At 39.2% G+C, this 17,342-nt stretch overlaps 1 protein-coding gene across 3 annotated transcripts in view; it reads right to left on the bottom strand.

Annotated features, from left to right (window-relative positions):
* Polq (DNA polymerase theta) overlaps positions 1 to 17,342 on the bottom strand; it is a 124,577-nt gene that overhangs the window by 28,496 nt on the left and 78,739 nt on the right. For 2 of the 3 annotated variants that reach the window (XM_029568225.1, XM_008842915.3), the window contains exons 19-22: positions 13,829 to 14,069; positions 11,036 to 11,229; positions 7,838 to 7,975; positions 6,395 to 6,569 (exon numbers count right to left, since the gene is read on the bottom strand). In XM_029568225.1, the coding sequence (XP_029424085.1) occupies positions 6,395 to 6,569; positions 7,838 to 7,975; positions 11,036 to 11,229; positions 13,829 to 14,069 (748 nt within the window). Of the gene's footprint in view, positions 1 to 6,394; positions 6,570 to 7,837; positions 7,976 to 11,035; positions 11,230 to 13,828; positions 14,070 to 17,342 lie in introns of those variants that run through there. The other variant, XM_029568226.1, reaches the window with a different exon arrangement.

Genomic DNA, 17,342 nt, shown 5'->3' on the forward strand with positions numbered 1-17,342 from the left:
GTCCTGTGTTATCTCTAGGGGGTTCTCATTGTACTCCTCTAGAGGACTATTGATACTTGGTAGGGCTATATTATTTTGATTTTTCATGTTATTATTTTTTCTCTGTGACTTTGACATGTGGATTTCTTTTGTAGATTCTGGTTCTTACATGATACTCAAGCCTTTCTTTGTTGAGTTTAGTTTTGCTTCTCTTTGTAAACTTTATGTGCATTTGTGGTTTACTTGTTGGGCATGAAAAGCTGGTTGGTCTAGGCTTCAGGTTCTCTCTTTTGATTTTATAGTGGACTGGCCAAATTGCTTTCGTCTTGCTGCTCAGGTGTTCCCGCAGAGGCTCAAGTTGGATGAGGAACAGATGCTTTCAGGCTTTCTCCTAAGGTTTGCATCCCTCCAGGAAAGATGCTGGCCTCAGGAATTTGAGAGCTGGGCTGGCCTAGAAGCAGAGCCCAGGAAAGGGCCCCCAGGGAGGCAAAGAGAGGTGGGGGCAAGAAGAGGCCCCAGGGCTCCAAGGGACTACAGGGAGGAATTGGGTTGGTTCAGATGCAAAGGATCAGGAAGCAGTGGGGATTCTGGGCTAAGAGGTCAGTCCATGGGTATGGGGTGTCACAAGAGATGGGCCAGTGCCTCTGCTAGGAGGAGAGATGGGGTGGGGGAGCTGGGAGGGTGAATGAGGCTGGGGGAGTCAAGGTGCAGTGGGTGCAGCAGCCAAACTTACCCAGGCAAACTGCTGGCTCTGGGAACTCATGGTGTATTTTAATATAATTATCATTAAGTGGTACACTCAGCAGACAACTCTAACCTCAGCACACAACTCTTTCCAGATATTACCCACTATTTAGTATACTACCCTGGTCTATTAATTGAATTAATGAGTTAATACTGGACAACAAAAAAGATGGTTAGAAAAATCATAAAACATGAATATGCCTTAACAAAATTAATTCTAATCATGAAATATCTTTGTCATGCTTAGATAAGTTTATATTTCTATAATATTATTGGCATACTATAGTAATTATAAAGCATCATTAACTATATTCCTAAAATCAATAATACAAATACAATCAACTACCCTCTGCTTTAATAAGAACAAACAAATATGCAACACTGAAAACTCTAAATTGATTTTGGTTTAGCACCCAGCATTTCATGTAAATTTATACCATTAACAGATGTTCCAAAGTGAAACTTAAATACCAACAAGGCAAGAAATGACGAGGAAGAACCAAGAGGTGAGCTGAATAGGAACAAAAGAAAGGAAAAAAGGTTTAGAAAAAGAATAAAGCAAGTAGAGAGAAAGCAGCTCCCTCTGGCACCTCTACTACAACAACGCAGCAACTGACAATGCATTATGAAGATGCAGTAACTAGCCAGAAAGACAAGCACATCTCTTTTCTACATGGAAGTTAAAAAGGAGTCAACGTGAATGCAGAACAGTGACTAGGGACAGGGGAGGGAAGCTAAGGGAGGCTGGATTTGCTTAGTACATGCTCTATACATGCATTTGAATATCAAAGTGAAACCCACTCATATGCTAAAAAAATGTTAATGAAAAATAAAAATAAAGAATTGAGATAGGTATGGTGGCTCATGTCTGCCACCCAAGCACTTAGGACATTGAGCGAGGAAGAGAGCAACAAGGTTGCTATTTAATTTTTATCTCCCCCCAACCCCACCTCTTTCCATGTCCTCAAACTGCCTCAATTTTATGACCTCTTCTTTAATTATTATAGTTAAATATATGCAGATACAAATGTATGTATACCACACACACACACACACACACACACACACACACACACACACCTATATATCTACTCAGTAAATTAAGTATTGCTTTTTTGTACATGTGCCTAGGGCTGACCACTTGGGATTGGATAACCTATCAGGGAGCTCATCTCTAGAGAAAACTGATACTTCCTCTTTCAACAGTCTCTAATTATCTATCTGTAGTTTCCCTATCATGTCTAGAAGGCATCACCTAATAGCAGGCATCCTGGCCCAACTGATAAATGGGATCTCATAAACAAAAAACTTTCATATAGCAAAGGAAAGTCAAGTAAAGAAGGCCACAGAGTAGGAGCAAAATTTACCAGGTACACAACCAATAGAGGCTTAGTAACCAAAATATACAAAGAACAAAAACAAAGAACCAAGAAAATGAACAAAGAACCCAATTTAAAACAAAGGCTACTCCTATGTCTTGTAAGGAACTGCCTATGTTTTCTTCTAATACTTTCAAGTTTCACATTGGTCTTTGTTCCATTTGGAGTTGACTTTTGTTCAAGGTGAAAGATAAGCATCTAGAGTCTTTCTTTTATAGGCGAAGATCCAATTTTGCCAGCACTATTTGTTGAAGATGCTCTTTTTCCACCAGTTTGTGTTCTAGGCACCTTTGTCAAATATCAGGTGACTGAAATTGCATGTGCTCATGTTTGGGTCTTCAATTATGTTCCACTGACCTTGTCTGTTCTTGTGCCAGTACCATGCTGTTTTTATTACTATAGTTCTGTAATATACTGATGAATGGATAATGAAGATGTGGTACATTTACTCAGTGGTAAGGAGAGAAAATTATGAAATTTGCAGGTAAATGAATGGAACTAGAAACTGTTATACTAAGTGAAGTAATACAGATTCAGAAAAGCAAGCAATGTATGTTCTCCCTTGTTTGCTGATCTTAGCACCAATCCCCTATATGTGAGCATATATCCTGATATAATAGCAGGAGCTAGGAAAATGGAAAGGAAGCACAGAGAAAAAGGGAAAGAAAAAGTCCAAGAGAGGGGAATAATAGGAAGCATGTTACCAAGGGGGAAATGGGGAATGGGGGTACTCCACTGGGAAAGGAGGAGGGAAGGACGTAAAGGGAAAGAAGGAACTCTGGGGATAGTCTGAGACAGGTATTATCAAAGGGAAAATGGGAGTACTTAAACTGGGGAGGGAGGAGGGAGGTTAGACGGTGAGAGAGATAAGAGAGATAAAGCTTAGGTGGTGTGAAAAACCAGACAGAAAACTATTAACTGAAAAATCCCCTGAAAAATATGCATACAATAGCTGAACCATGAATGCATGTATATACCTGAAGGCTGTATAACAAGAAATACAGTGTAAGACAGGAGAAACCTCCTTTCGAGTTGTTGGTCAGTGTAGTCTAAGAGACTCCCCAAAAAACACAGGCTATTGCCACAACCCTTGATTACTTCCCAGAACTTGAAAGTAAGACCCTATTGCAGAAGACAGGATATGCTTCAGACACAGGACTTGGAGCAATGGAGCTGGAACTAATCTGGAAGCCTTCTCCCTGAAGACTAGCTCTCATGGTTATAGAGGATATTATGCAAGTTGTTAAGGGAGAAATTCAATCAATGGTCCAACCCAGCTATAAAGCCTAATAGCCACAACAACTATCTCTGTTGGGGCAGTAATGGCACATATATCTAGAGAATAATCATCAGATATTTAACTGGTCTTAAAGCCCTCTCAATGGGAAGGTACTCATGGGTGGCACTGTAAATATAGCCAAATACACATGACTGGGAAGGTCATAGATCCTAGAGAAAACCATATCTCTGTCAAATCTCTAGACAAATGAAATTTCTTACTGTATGCTAAATATGGATCCTTATATTTACAGACAAGTATACCACACACCACTCATCAAAGAAACTTCTTTTTGCAATAGAAGGAAGCTATTACAGAGTTTCACAACTGGTCATAAACAGAGAGAGTATATGTCTGAGAGATGCCTAGCCCTAAGTGACACACCTACAGTGGAAGCTCTATATCTAAGGCTCATGGAACATAGCAGAACAGGTGGTAGAGAGAAAACTAATCCATCCCTCAACTCTCACCAGGGAAGCTTCCTTATACAACAGAGTGTGATGCACACAGGAGGTCACAACTGGTTAAGTTTTAGAGAATAAGAGACTGCAAAGTATGTGTAGTCCTAGGTAGGACTCCCATATTAATCCTCACCTAACCATGGCTCAGGGACCCTTGCAGAAGAGGAGAGGAAAGATTGTAAGAGCCAAGGTTGTTGCATGAACATAAGGAAACAGAGGTTTTCAGGTCACTGGGAACTTGCTCATATGAACTTACAACAATGGTAATGGCATGCACAAGACCCATGTCAATTTAATCAGAGAAAAACCCAGCACAGAACAAGGGAAACCCTAGTCAAAGAACTATTAGCAACTGATTACTGCTGGGTGAGGGAGAGTAGATATTCTTTAAGGGAGTGACTCTAGACAGTCTGACTAGACTCCAGTGGATGAACCTGCACAGAGGGACTTCTGGTTACAAATACTTTACCAGCTAGGACTTAAAGTATATGACATAATGCATGAAATCTGAGTGGGGGAAAGGGGGAGCAATGGAGGGGTGTGGCTGTTGGGGGATGGGATCTACATTTGATTAAGATCTATTATATGAAATGCACAAAAACACAATAAAATATTTTAAAGATGTTTTGTATGTGATACACAAAAATTCAATAAAAAATATACAAAAAAGGACTACCAATATGAACTGAGAATTCTCAAAGAATAAATAAAAATGGCTGAGAAACATATCTAAAAATGTTCAATATCCTTAGCAATTAGGGAAGTACAAATTAAAACTACTTTGAAATTCCATCTTACCATAGTCAGAATGGCTAAATCAAGAAAACAACTGACAACAAATGTTGGTAAGGATGCAGGGAAAGGGGAATCCCTATTCAGTGTTAGTGAGATTGCAAACTGGTACTGTCACTACGGAAATCAATGTGGACAATTCTCAAAATGTTAAAAGTAGATCTTTCCTATGACACAGCTATACCACTCCTTGGCATATACTCAAATGACTCAATATCCTGCCTCAGCCTGGTCAGCCATGTTTATTCTTCTCGTTTCACAATAACTAGGAAATGGAAACAACCTAGATGTCCTTCAGCTGATGAATGGCAATGAAAATGTGGTACACATACACAATGGAATTCTATTCCACTGTAAGAAAAGTGAGATCATGAAATCTGGAGGTAAATGACTAGAACTGGAAAATATTATACTGAATGAGGTAACCCAGACCTAGAAAAACAAACACTGCATGTTCTGTCTTATTTGTGGATCTTACCTCCAAATCTTTACATGTGAGTATATAACCTGAAGTAACCACAGAAACCAGGAAAGTAGAAAGAGGCCACGGAGGGAAGCTGGGGGCAAGGAGTTCTAGAAAGGGGAATTGTAGGAGACAGGTGCTATGATGGGTGGAAATGGAAAAAATGGAGGTGGAACTTTAACTGGAAAAAGGGCAGGGAGGGTAACACAGAAGGAGAAGGAGGAAGGAGAGATAAATAACACTAAGGATGTTTTAAAACCATAAAAAATATTATTTATAAGCTTACTTAAAAATACATACATTGCCACACATGGTGGTGCACACATTAATCCCAGCACTCGGGAGGCAGAGGCAAGTGGATTTCTATGAGATCAAGGCCAACCTGGTCTATATAGTGAGTTCCAAGTCAGCTGGGGCTACAGGAAGGCCCTGTTTCAAAAAACAAAAACAAAATACATATACAACACATATGTGTCTATATATATGTGTATGCATATACATGTGTGTGTGTATGTGTATGTGTGTGTGTGTGTGTGCGTATTTTTTTTTACTGCTCCCAACAGCCATAGATTATCTAGCAAAAACCCCAGTGCCAGGCATGGAAAACCTCCCTTCAAGTTTTTGGTCAAGGAATCCAAAAGACTCGCCAAACAGTATAGGCTACTGCCATAGCCCTTGGTTGCCTCCCAGAACTTGAAGGTAAGACCCTATTGCTAAAGAAACCATACACGTTGGACACTGGACTTGGAGGAATCAGGCTGGAACTGACCTAGAGGCCTCCTCCTTGATACTAACACTCATAGTATCTCTTCCATGAATGGGTTAAAACTGTCCTTTCATCGGCTGCACAAGATGTCTGGCAAGTAACTGTCTAGAACAAAAGCACTTTTTTCTTTGCCATATTACACCTATATCTATCCCAAGAAGTCCACAAAACTTCCAAAAGACTACAACTTTCTTTTCTGCCTGTGTAAAACAGCCTGGGAGGCTGAGGTTAGCTAAGACTACCAACCCAAACACAAACTCAAATTCTGAATCTTGTGTGCCAACATTCATGCAAAGAAAGCACACACTTTCAGACATCTAGTCACTTTGTGTGAGTACTTGAAGGCAGGAAGTATGTCTCGGTAAAGTTCATCACAGTATCTAGGTTGTATCTAGCTGTGCATGAATGTACTGTGGGCTTCCTAAGTGCTGTGGAACTTTGCAAGGGATCAACAATACTTTGCAAGTATTACATGTGAAAATTCTTTTCTCTCAAAACTGGATACTATTCTTATCCAGCGTTTCTCATCACCTGTAGCTGTGTATGATTGGGATACAGGATAGATTCTTTCCATTCCAAGAAAAGGGTTCAGACGCTTTTCCCGCTGCAAAGGGAACACCACTTTTGTAATAGCATTACTGATTCTTCTCCACTCCAGTATCAGGCCTGGTAAAGGATGCAATGCCTTTAATTTATTTAAAACATCCTGCAAAAGAAATATAACAATGAAAGGTCAGAATCTTATCCAAATTCAATCACAAATTAGAATCGCTCTCAAAACTTAGTTTGATAAATCCTGTATCTACAACTCAAAATCAGTGTTTAGGTATTTTTAGAAATCCATAATGATAAATCTCTAAGTACAGTTTATGAGATACCAATGTGGAAATGCTGACTACTATCAGTTTACAGCTACCTTAAAAAAAAAAATCAATGGAACATCAGTTTTACAAGCACCTGCCCTCCATACCCATGATTTACAGCATCTCTTCTTTGTACTTTCATCATCTCTTCTGTAGGTGATTGGAGGCATCATAATCCTCCTTCTTACTCCGATACAGAGTTTCCATATCAAAGAAATCAGGAGACATTTATTTTTAAAACTTTGATCATTCTATGGCATGATCCATCAAGGAACAGAAACTTATGAGGCAAAAGGACCAGTAAGACTAACAAAAAACTGTACCAGGAATCTGAGCTGTGTTCATTTCCAGGGCATTAGTCATACTTTGTGATGTCAGGATCAAAACTCCACAGAATGGCAACAGAACAGCTCTCCATAGCTGCTGTGGCTACATTTTCTATTTTCATAAAGAAACCAGTCAAAGTAAGCCTTTTTTTCCTTCTTTCCAATCAATGCACAGTGTCCACAGATTATCATTAGCAAATTTTCTTTGAAAACAGCAGATTAAAAGTCTTGGAACAAATTCATGGAAAAGTTATTTTGCCTTGAAACGGAAAAAAACTCTTTTGTTCTTTTGTAACATTGTTCATATAGCTATATAAATTATATTATACTAAAAATCCAAGAGTACTGGATAATAATAATGTTTATAAGGTCAGAGTTCACAAACTTCTACACTGTTCTGATGATAAGAAGGGCAGACCTAGCCACATGGTGGTCCAGACCTTTAGTCCCAGCACTTAGAAGGCAGAGGTAGGCAGATCTCTATGAGAACAAGGCCAGCCTGGTTTACAGAGTGTATTCCAGGCCAGGTGGGGCTGCAAGGAGACCTGTCTCAAAAAAACCAGAAAGGACAGACCTGCTAACTCAGATCATGGTCCTGATTTCCCATGCTGGACTGTCTCCACACATCACTATGGGCTACTGAACCACAAACCAACTTGCTTGCTCGCATCTGAATAAGCTAAAGCAGTGGACTATAGTGACTCTTGGTATCATCAACATTCTTTCATGACACCAAAAAGCTAAAAGTAGTTCAGCCTCTGCCCTGAGAGGGCCCCAAGGAGCACCTTATTAGTGCTGAACTGTCTCCCCAGCCTTAGCTTGCGGCCACCATCATTCCCTCTTCTGGTAGAACCCAAAGTTTTCTTGCTGCCTTGCATTTTCATCTCTCCATTTGGTGGCAGCTTCAATTCCAAAAACAGAACCTAAAAAGAAATAAATGCCTCTTTAATCAAGAATCAGATGCAAGTTACCGTCACTCAGAAAATACTTTTGAAAGTTATTTGAAAATATAATCTCTACAATTTAACATGGGTTGGAGGAATATTTCTTTGGGCAATCACTTTTGGTAAATAATAGCAATGAATATGTCTGCCAGGTAAGCTATCTATACCTTAATCTGGGTAGTAGCATGCTTTTACAGGAACACAGGCATATATATGCTGTGCTAAGCAACTGACAGCTAAGCTATTGACACTGAGATGTGAGGTGGCTCTGAGGATAATAAGCTCTGCTAAATACTCCTGAAGAGATAACCAGCATGTTCACTGCATTTAACCACCACAGACCTTAACACAGGAGTCTCTGGAATTGTGTGATCCAAAAATCACAGTGAAGGTCTGGAAATCCATCTAATCTTAGTACCACAACACTGAGCCACGAAATCCCCAAACAAAGGGTAGGAAGAAGGTGGCTGATTCAATGTGACTGGGCATATGGCACACACCTGTAATCCTATGACTTAGGAGGCTGAGGCAGGAGAATGCCTGTGGAGTTCAAGACTAGCCTGAAACCAATGTGACAACAATGAAGTCTATTAAACAGCTAAGAAACCTGTCCTACACAGGCAGGGATGAGGCTCTGAGACAGTGATCCTATGTAACCTAACCCTCACCAACTCAGATTAGAGGGGCTTAAACTCAGGCAATTCGGAACTTTATTTACTATACTTATTCATTTGCTTACTTATTGAATGGCTTTCAATGCATCCTGAATTATTTTTCCAGCAATAATTTTTAAAAATCAGAAGCAATTTACGTAAGTACAGAGAGTTTTTTTTTTTCTTCACACAAGTTGGCCCAGGAACAGAAAGATAGCCCATGCTTCCCTAGGGCAGCAATAATGACAGAAACAAAGATACAGTCTATTTCACAGTAGTAGCAATAGTTGGCATTCTGGAAATGATAGGTATTGAGGCTTACAATGTAGTTCATAACACCTATGAACATATGCATGCATAGAGGGATTAGGGTTGCGACAATTAGCAAATAAAGTTATAGGGTGTCTAGTTAAATTTTAACTGCATGGAACATAGTTATACCAAAATATATGCGGTTTTTTGTTTGTTATACCAAAATATATGGGTTTTTTTGTTTGTTTGTTTGTTTGTTTTTATGTGTATATGTGTATTGCCTGCATGTAGGTAAGTGAACCCATGTTGTGCAATGCCTGCAGAGGACAGAAGAGGCTGTCGGATCTGATCCCCTGGAACTGGAGTTACGGACAGTTGTTAGCTGCCATGTGGGTGCTGGAATTTGAACCCGGGTCTTCTGCAAGAACGGCCATTGTTCTTAACTGCTGAGCCATCTCTCCAGCCACCCCCCCCCAAAATATATCTGGTTTTTTATCTTAAATTTAGATTTAAACTACAGGGTAGCCTATATTTTATCAAGAAATCCTACTATAGATATTAAAGGGTATATGATGACAGGATAAGAGAAAAAAATCAGATAAGTAAATACAAAATATGGAACATCATTAGTTAACAATCAAACAATAATCCTAGAAGAGATTAATCAATTATGATAACATAATGATTTCACATATATTTTGGAGGTTCTTTATTGTCTCTCTTTGGTAAAGCCTTCAGAATTAATAGTGAAAATTTCACATACAAATTCCTTCATCAGGTAACTTTTATTTTAATGTAAAGATCTATGAAGTATCCAGTAGCATCAAAGACCTTCTGCTCCAATCCACAGTTAGGTTCGGAGTAGCTGATAAGCACCCACTTAAGAAACTAGGCCTACACAGGCAGGGATCCAGGCTCTGAAGCAGAGATCCCATGTAACCCAAATGGTTCATCTGCTTTGTTTCCCTGAGTCACAAGGACATCAATCTGTGTTTGCTTCAACCTGCTTGTGTGGAAACCTATACATTCTGTTTTTGATCAGTGCCCTCTATAATTTTGTACACTTGAAGGCTTATGGGCTAAAGAATTCAGAAGAAAACACACACACACACACACACACACACACACACACACAGTCCAAGATCCACACACACACACACACACACACACACACACACACGCACACAAATGCCCCTAAAGTACCACTGAATTTAAGACAGGCCACATGATTCCGAGAAACAAAGCTTCTCATATTCTTTAAAATACGTGACTCTGTGGTTTTAAAGTGGTATTTTTATGAGGATTTATAATATTCAGTAAGCATTTATTATGTGATGGTCATTAAATATATATTTTACATTTATCATTTATCCCTTATAACAACCTTATGAAGCATTTCTATCTCAACCGCCATTTTACTGATGAAGAAACTGAGGCATAAAGAGTTGATGTATTAACCATGCCAATTCAAGGTCATGCAGCTGGCTAACGAATGGAGGAGGCAGGACTCAAACCCAGAAATCTGGCTCTGCAGCCGGTGATCTCCCCTCCCCCAACCAAAAAAAACCCCACCATCCTTTGGCAGAGAAGAATATGTTAAGAGTAGAGACTAAGATACCAACCTATGAAATAAAATAAGAGTAACTGTCTAAATTTCAGTAAGGAAACAAAAATTTTAATGACGCTTTTAAAGAAAGTCACAAAAATCCAATTTTCATTTACATTTCAGAAAACTACCCAATTTCCTTTTCTGAAGAAAGATGTTAGAGCAAGGAAGGGGCGAGGGCTTATGAAAGGACTAGCACGTGCCATAGCTATAAAACTGCCACGGGCTGCCACTACCAACCATATGACCAACAGATAGTCCATGAATGCCCCTTCCCATGCAAGCAAACCTGGACCTACATTCAGGAGGTCTTCTTTACTGACTTCTCATCTCAGGAATATAGACATAACTTATTACCCAGGTGCTAGAAGACTCTATTCCCAATGCATTCTAGTTAGTTGTTTTATTTTAGTAATTTTTGGTATTCAGGTAAACAAATTTAGGAGTTGGTACAGAAAGATAAGCCTGTGTCAACTTGTCATTTTAACTCTAAGTTACTTTCCAGTATCTCTTTTTCCAAGATGCTACCTGTGCAATGTCATCTGCACTGGTGAAGGAAAAGCTGTGGCCAGCTAGCTGATAGGCCTGAGTCTCAATGGCATCCAGCTTGGCTTGCATGATGTGCTTCTGAGTCTCACATTCTGCAGTACTAAAGCCGATTCCATTTAGTTCAAGCAAGGCCAGGCAGTACTGAGAGGGCATCTCCACTTTATAGAAAATATCTGAAAGAATTAAAAAAAAAGAAAAATGAAATGATAAACTGTCACCTAAGTAATTAGATCATCAGCACTGCCGAAACTACATAGAATTATTTAAGAACACACCACACCAGCTACCCAAGCTGTCCTTTACGGTCCAGTCTCCTGAGTAGGTCCCCAAACCAATAAAAGGTGGCAAAGGGCAGGTTATTTAGGTACTAGATACCATCCTTGTTTATGCAGAACAGAAGAGCTGGCAATCTTGTGAGTAGTCTGGATTCTTCAAAGACTTAGAAAACCATCTATATTCAAACCATTTAGGAAGGATCTAACTGGTATACATAAGGAGACAGTCCCTTATTATTTATTCATACCAAACAAGAAGCAGCTCTCTATGGGAGAAAGTCAGCTTGCGGAACACACCTACTCAAGAGGCAAGCGGATGAGAAGAGATAAAAATCTGGAGTTCACTAAAATAAATAAGCATATCTGGAAATAATACTTTCTAAACAAACTTTAACAACTTTCTACATTTTCTATAAAATCTTCCTTTTTCTCAATTCTAAGTTTTATGACTAAGACAGCTTTAACGTCATATAAAAATACATTTGGCCCATTTTTTAAAGTGTGCAGGAACAAGGCACTTCCAGGGCATATTTAGATGATGAAAGTTTAAAATAATAATTTAGGGGGCTGGAGAGATGGCTCAGCAGTTAAGAGCACTGACTGCTCTTGCAGAAGACCCAGGTTCGATTCCCAGCACACACGTGGCAGCTACAAACCGTCCTTAACTCCAGCTCCAGGGGAATCAGAAGCCCTCTTCTGATCTCCACAGCATTGCATGACACGGGTGCACTCACATACATGCAGGCAATACACTCATACACAAAAAATAATAAAAATAATAATAATTTAGAGGTTTCTTATACTTTTTTGGAAGGGGAAACTACAGACCCCTTCTTCTCATAGATAAAAAAAATTGTCTTTAAGTCTAGAACAATCCTCTCTCAGAATAAAAGCTTATAAACTCTTGAACTCAGGTTCTTACACATGTTAGGCAAGCATTCCAACACTGAGCTATAGGAGCAGCCCTTAGATTTTTGAGATGGGGTCTCACTTTAGAGCTCAGGTTAGACTTAAATTCAATAGATAATATTACAGCCTGGCCTCAAGTTTCAGATCTTCCTGCTTTGGACTCCTAAACACTTGGAATTGTAACAGGCACCTCCATGCCTAGATTAGAGCTCAAATGAAGATAAGTATCTATAAAAAGTTATAGATCAACTTCTAGCAGGATCTTCAAAAGTCAGTGTCCAGGAACGATACAAACTATCTAAAAAACCTACCCTAGGGCAGACCAAGCAGAGGGAGGGAACAGGAGCTGGAATCCAGCATTACTGTGTATAAATGCAAGAGCCGTCCTTCATCATGGGAACCAGGCTTCCAACTCCTCCATCAGCCTACGTTGGTTTAGAGAGGCTGAGGTTGAAACACCACAGAGCCTTTACAAGAGCTACTAGTGAGTATTGATCAAGAACATCCCCTATGAAACCACAAGTCAATCTGGACTTAGTCTGTGTAATCCTACCCTATGATGTTGGGAGAACAATAGGTCTTGTGGTAGAGGAGAAAATAATCACAATCAACTAATATAACAATACGCACATATATTGTCTCATTTACTCCGACAACTCAGTAAGAACCAGATGTGAAGACGTTTAGTAGCTTAGTGTAGGTTATTTTGCTAATAAGTGAGATAGCCCCAATAGCCTTAGTCTATCTCAACACCTTGATCTGATGAGTCAATACACTCATGATGTAGTCTTCTTATACTGAAGCCAACTCTGTTTACCTTCATCATCTTTTTCTGGTCTCTGTAGTCAAGGAACTTATCCTGGCCAGCAAACTTCTCAACAAATCATGGTGTCTTGTGAGAAAAAAAGAGAATCAACTGGGTGTGGTGGTGCATGCCTTTAATCCTAGCACTTGGGAGGCAGAGGCAGGCAGATCTCTGTGAGCTCAAGGCCAGCCTGGTCTACATAGTGAGTTCCAGGACAGCTGGGGCTACAGGGAGACCCTATCTCAAAAAGACCAAAAAAAAAAAAAATCATATGACTATTCTTTGCTAAAAGAAAAACTACTAACAGCTCTGAAACAGTTCCCTTTTTTAAAATGTATGAAAGATCTGTTATATGAATAACAATCATTTAATAAAATTCAAATATATATAACTGTCAACAACTGAACACAATGTCACTAATTCTATTCATTATAAGGTCAAAGGTCAGCAAAATACGGTCAAATGACTACCAAATACATACTTTTGTAAATAAATTATTGGAAGACACTCATAGCCATTGTTTTGATGTGATTATGGATGTTATCATAATAGATACATCACCAAAACTGAGTACTTTTTGATAGAGATCCTGTGGTCTACAAGTCAAAATTATTTACTATCTGGCTTTTCACAGAAAAAAAGTTTGTTGACTTCCTAACTAGGTAATCCAGAGGGACAGTTGCATAAAATATGTAATTTACTCACCACTGATAAAAGAGTGGTTAAGTGTATGTATATATTATATCCAAAATATTAAATTAAAATGCCAGAAACTGTTTTTACCATGAAAGTTTTCCTTCCGCAACAAAGAGTTGAGTTGATTCATGGAGTTGAAGATGAGAATGGCCTCTACAGATGCTCTATACCGCCCAGAATGCTCAGTGTCCACATTTAGCCCCAGGCTCTGGATTCCTTGGCCTGTCTCCATTCCTTCTAGGAGTGGGAGCTCATGGGGAAGAAAGCTGGTCACTATGCTATGAAGAGTTGGCTCCTTGGAATCTGGATCAAGTAGCCAGCATGCCACCTGAATGGAACAGCAATCAGAAGGTTTTCTTGACTTTTTTTCAAAGAAACATTCACATCTTTAAATTAAAAGGGGAAAACAGAAAGTTCATTTATAACATCATATATTTTCACTTAACATTTATCCAGTGGTCTTCCTAGGAAGAAAAAGGGCAGCATAATTGTAATAGGACTCATTTGAGTACTTATATGAGCAGTGGCCTTCAAAATAAGAAAAAGCTGTACTTTCCATTCCTGAAGTGCTCCTAGCTGGCCCAGTTCTGAAGCAGGCTTGAGAATCAAGCACCTCTCAGCTAAATGGAATTATGTGTTTGGGAATGAAGATGGAGACTTCGCCACTTTGGCTGATTTGAGCTAAGCTACTATAATAAAGACGTGCCTTGGTTTTAGGTTTACTTAATCCTTTTGACATTAGAAGTAATGCGTGCATGTTTTACCACTAAAAGTTAGCATCCAGGGCTAGGAAGACAGGTCAGTTGGTAAAGTGTTTGCTATGCAAGCATGAAGACCAGAGATCAACCCCAGAACCCACGTAAAAAGGCTGCAAGTAGTGGTATTTGCTTGAAATCCCAGCTCTAGGGAGGTGGAGACAGGTGGACACCTGAGGCTTTCTGTCAACCAGGCTAGCCTAATTGGCAGGCCCCAGGTCCCAGGGGCCTGTATCAAAAACAAGGTAAAAGGTTCCCAAGGAATGACACCTGAGGTTGAAGTCTGGCCTTCACATGCACACACATACACGTGTAAACATACACAAAAAAGTTAGTATCCGGGCTATCAGAAAGCCTTGCCTTCAAAATGGAAGTCTGTCACATCCAACTTTTCATTTGATTTTTTTTAATGGTGTTTATATATTTAGGGTTTTTTGTATTAAATTTTTGCAAATTTCACATAATGTATTTTGATTGTATTTGGATCCCCTCCACTAGCTACACCCCCCCTTACTACCCCTTATCCAATTTCATGTATTCTATTATTTTAAGCTTCCCTGTTAGACTAGGTAGCCTATAGTTTCTGATACTAGGTCTAACAGATCATGAACTAGATTTACAGTAAGTTAAATTTAAACCTTCTTAATACTTCTAAAAATTACTAGTTATTTTGCGGTTATTCAGTTATTTCTTTTGTATGTTAAGACTGAAGTTCTGAGGCAGCTGTGATGACTTAGCCAACAACCCTTGCACCTGGAAGGCAAAGGCAGAAAGACTGCTGTATGAGGCTAACCTAGGCTACACAGTCAGTTAACCCTAGGCTATAGAATGAAACCCTATGTCAAAAAAGAAAAGAAATAATTTACAGGGGAGTAGTAAATGAGAATCTAAAATCTCATAAAAATGAGATTTTTATGAATATTTCATCTTCTTATATCAATATACTACGAGTAATAATATTCCAATCAGTTTAATGTTAATAAGAAGGTATTACATAAATCTAGAATACTACTGTAGTTGTAATGAAAGATCCTTATCACCCATATTCTTGTTTTGGATTCTAGAACATCCAAATTAAGTGATAATCTTTTTATTTAGTATAGGTAGTATACAATTTTTGCCCCCAACTCTCTCCCCCCCTCAAAAAAAACCCTAAAAAATCTAAGCCACTTGACTAGAGATGTAATCTAGTGGCAGGCTGCTTACCTAGCATATGCAAAGTCCTGAGGTTGAACCTCAGCACAGTTTATTTATTTATTTATGTATACACAGGGGCTCACTACGTAGCCTTGGTTGGCCCACAACTTGCTATGTAGACCAAGCTGGCCTCAAACTCACAGATCCATCTGTCTCTACCTCCCAAGTGGTGGGATTAAAGGTGTGCATCTGGCCCAAATTCCAGAACTCTCTCTTTTTTAATTTTTTATTGAATTTTTGTGTATTTCATACAAAGAATCATCTTTATAGCCTCTTCACCTTGGGCAAGCTCCCATAACCCCCCAACTAGAGTTCATACATGCTGTCATTTGTGTTGCCTATCATATAAAGTTAGTGTCCCCAGATGTCCCTCAGTCCAAGTTCATCCACTGGGGTCTAGGCAGCCTATCTAGAGTCCCTCCCTTTAAGATCAGTTCTTTCAACTAACATCAATTCTTCAAGTAACATTGGGGCCTGTTATTCATTTCCACAGTTCTGGGCTGGGTTTTGTCTGTTTGAGTTTGCATAGGTCTTGTGCATGCTGACATCATTGTTATAGGTTCATATGAGTAGAGTCCCAGGAGCCTGTAGGACTATTTCTGTATGGTCATGCACCTCCTCCCTGGCTCTTACAATCTTCTGCCCCCTCTTCCGCAATGGTTCCCGAGCCCTGGGTGGGTGGGTTTTAATATAGGAGTCCTGTCTAAGGACCCACACTCTGCAGACTCTTAGTCTCTGTGGTTTGGCCATTTGTGACCTTTTACATTCCTGGCCCTCTGTTGCATAAGGGAGCTTCATTGATGAGAATTGAAAGCTGCATTAGTGTTTTCTTCATCCCTTGTTCTATGTTCCATGAGCCTTAGGTGTAGAGGTTGCATCCTAGATGTTCACTTAGGCTTGGGCCATTCACAGACAATCTCTACGTGAGAGCAGTTGTGGAACTCTGTAATTATCTCTGTCTCTTGAAAAGCAAGCTTCTTTGATGGGTGGTGACTGCGATACTTGTCTACAAATTTAAGGATCCATATTTTGTACATAGTAAGAAATTATATTTGTCTAGGGATGTGACAGCCTTGGAGTTTTCTCTAAGATCTATGGCCTCTCCAGCTATGTATATTTGGCTAGTTTACAGTACCACACATGAGTTTCCTCCCACTGTGTGGGCTTTAAGTCCAATTAGGTAGGTGCTGATTACCCAAGACAAAAGTGCCACTACTACATCAATGTTGTTTGCTGTGCTGGTCATTGATGTGGTTTTTAGGCCTTGAAGCTGGAGTTGTACCATCATTTTTTTAAAAATAAACTAACAACAACCACAGCAACCAAAAAAACCTAACAAACTAAAATTCTAAAAGAAAAATAAAAGGTACCCTATTATTATGTTGGTGATAATTGTCAAATAGTGTAATCTTCAACTTTGCATATTTCAAGTATTTATTATCAACACATGGGAGAAAACTTCAACTTTTCAAGTATTTATTATCAACACATGGGAGAAAATGGTGTATCTTTAAAGATAGGATATTATAAATAAGCATCTGTTAAGGCCTTAAACTATTAGACATTAACTACAGTAACCTGCTACCCCCTACCCCTTCTTCAGAGCCATCATCAGAAAGAGAACACTTGCTACTGTAAGCAATGTTTTC

The sequence above is a fragment of the Nannospalax galili genome, unplaced genomic scaffold (assembly GCF_000622305.1).
Source record: "Nannospalax galili isolate Female #2095 unplaced genomic scaffold, S.galili_v1.0 scaffold18, whole genome shotgun sequence".
NCBI classification, from domain to species: Eukaryota; Metazoa; Chordata; class Mammalia; order Rodentia; family Spalacidae; genus Nannospalax; species Nannospalax galili.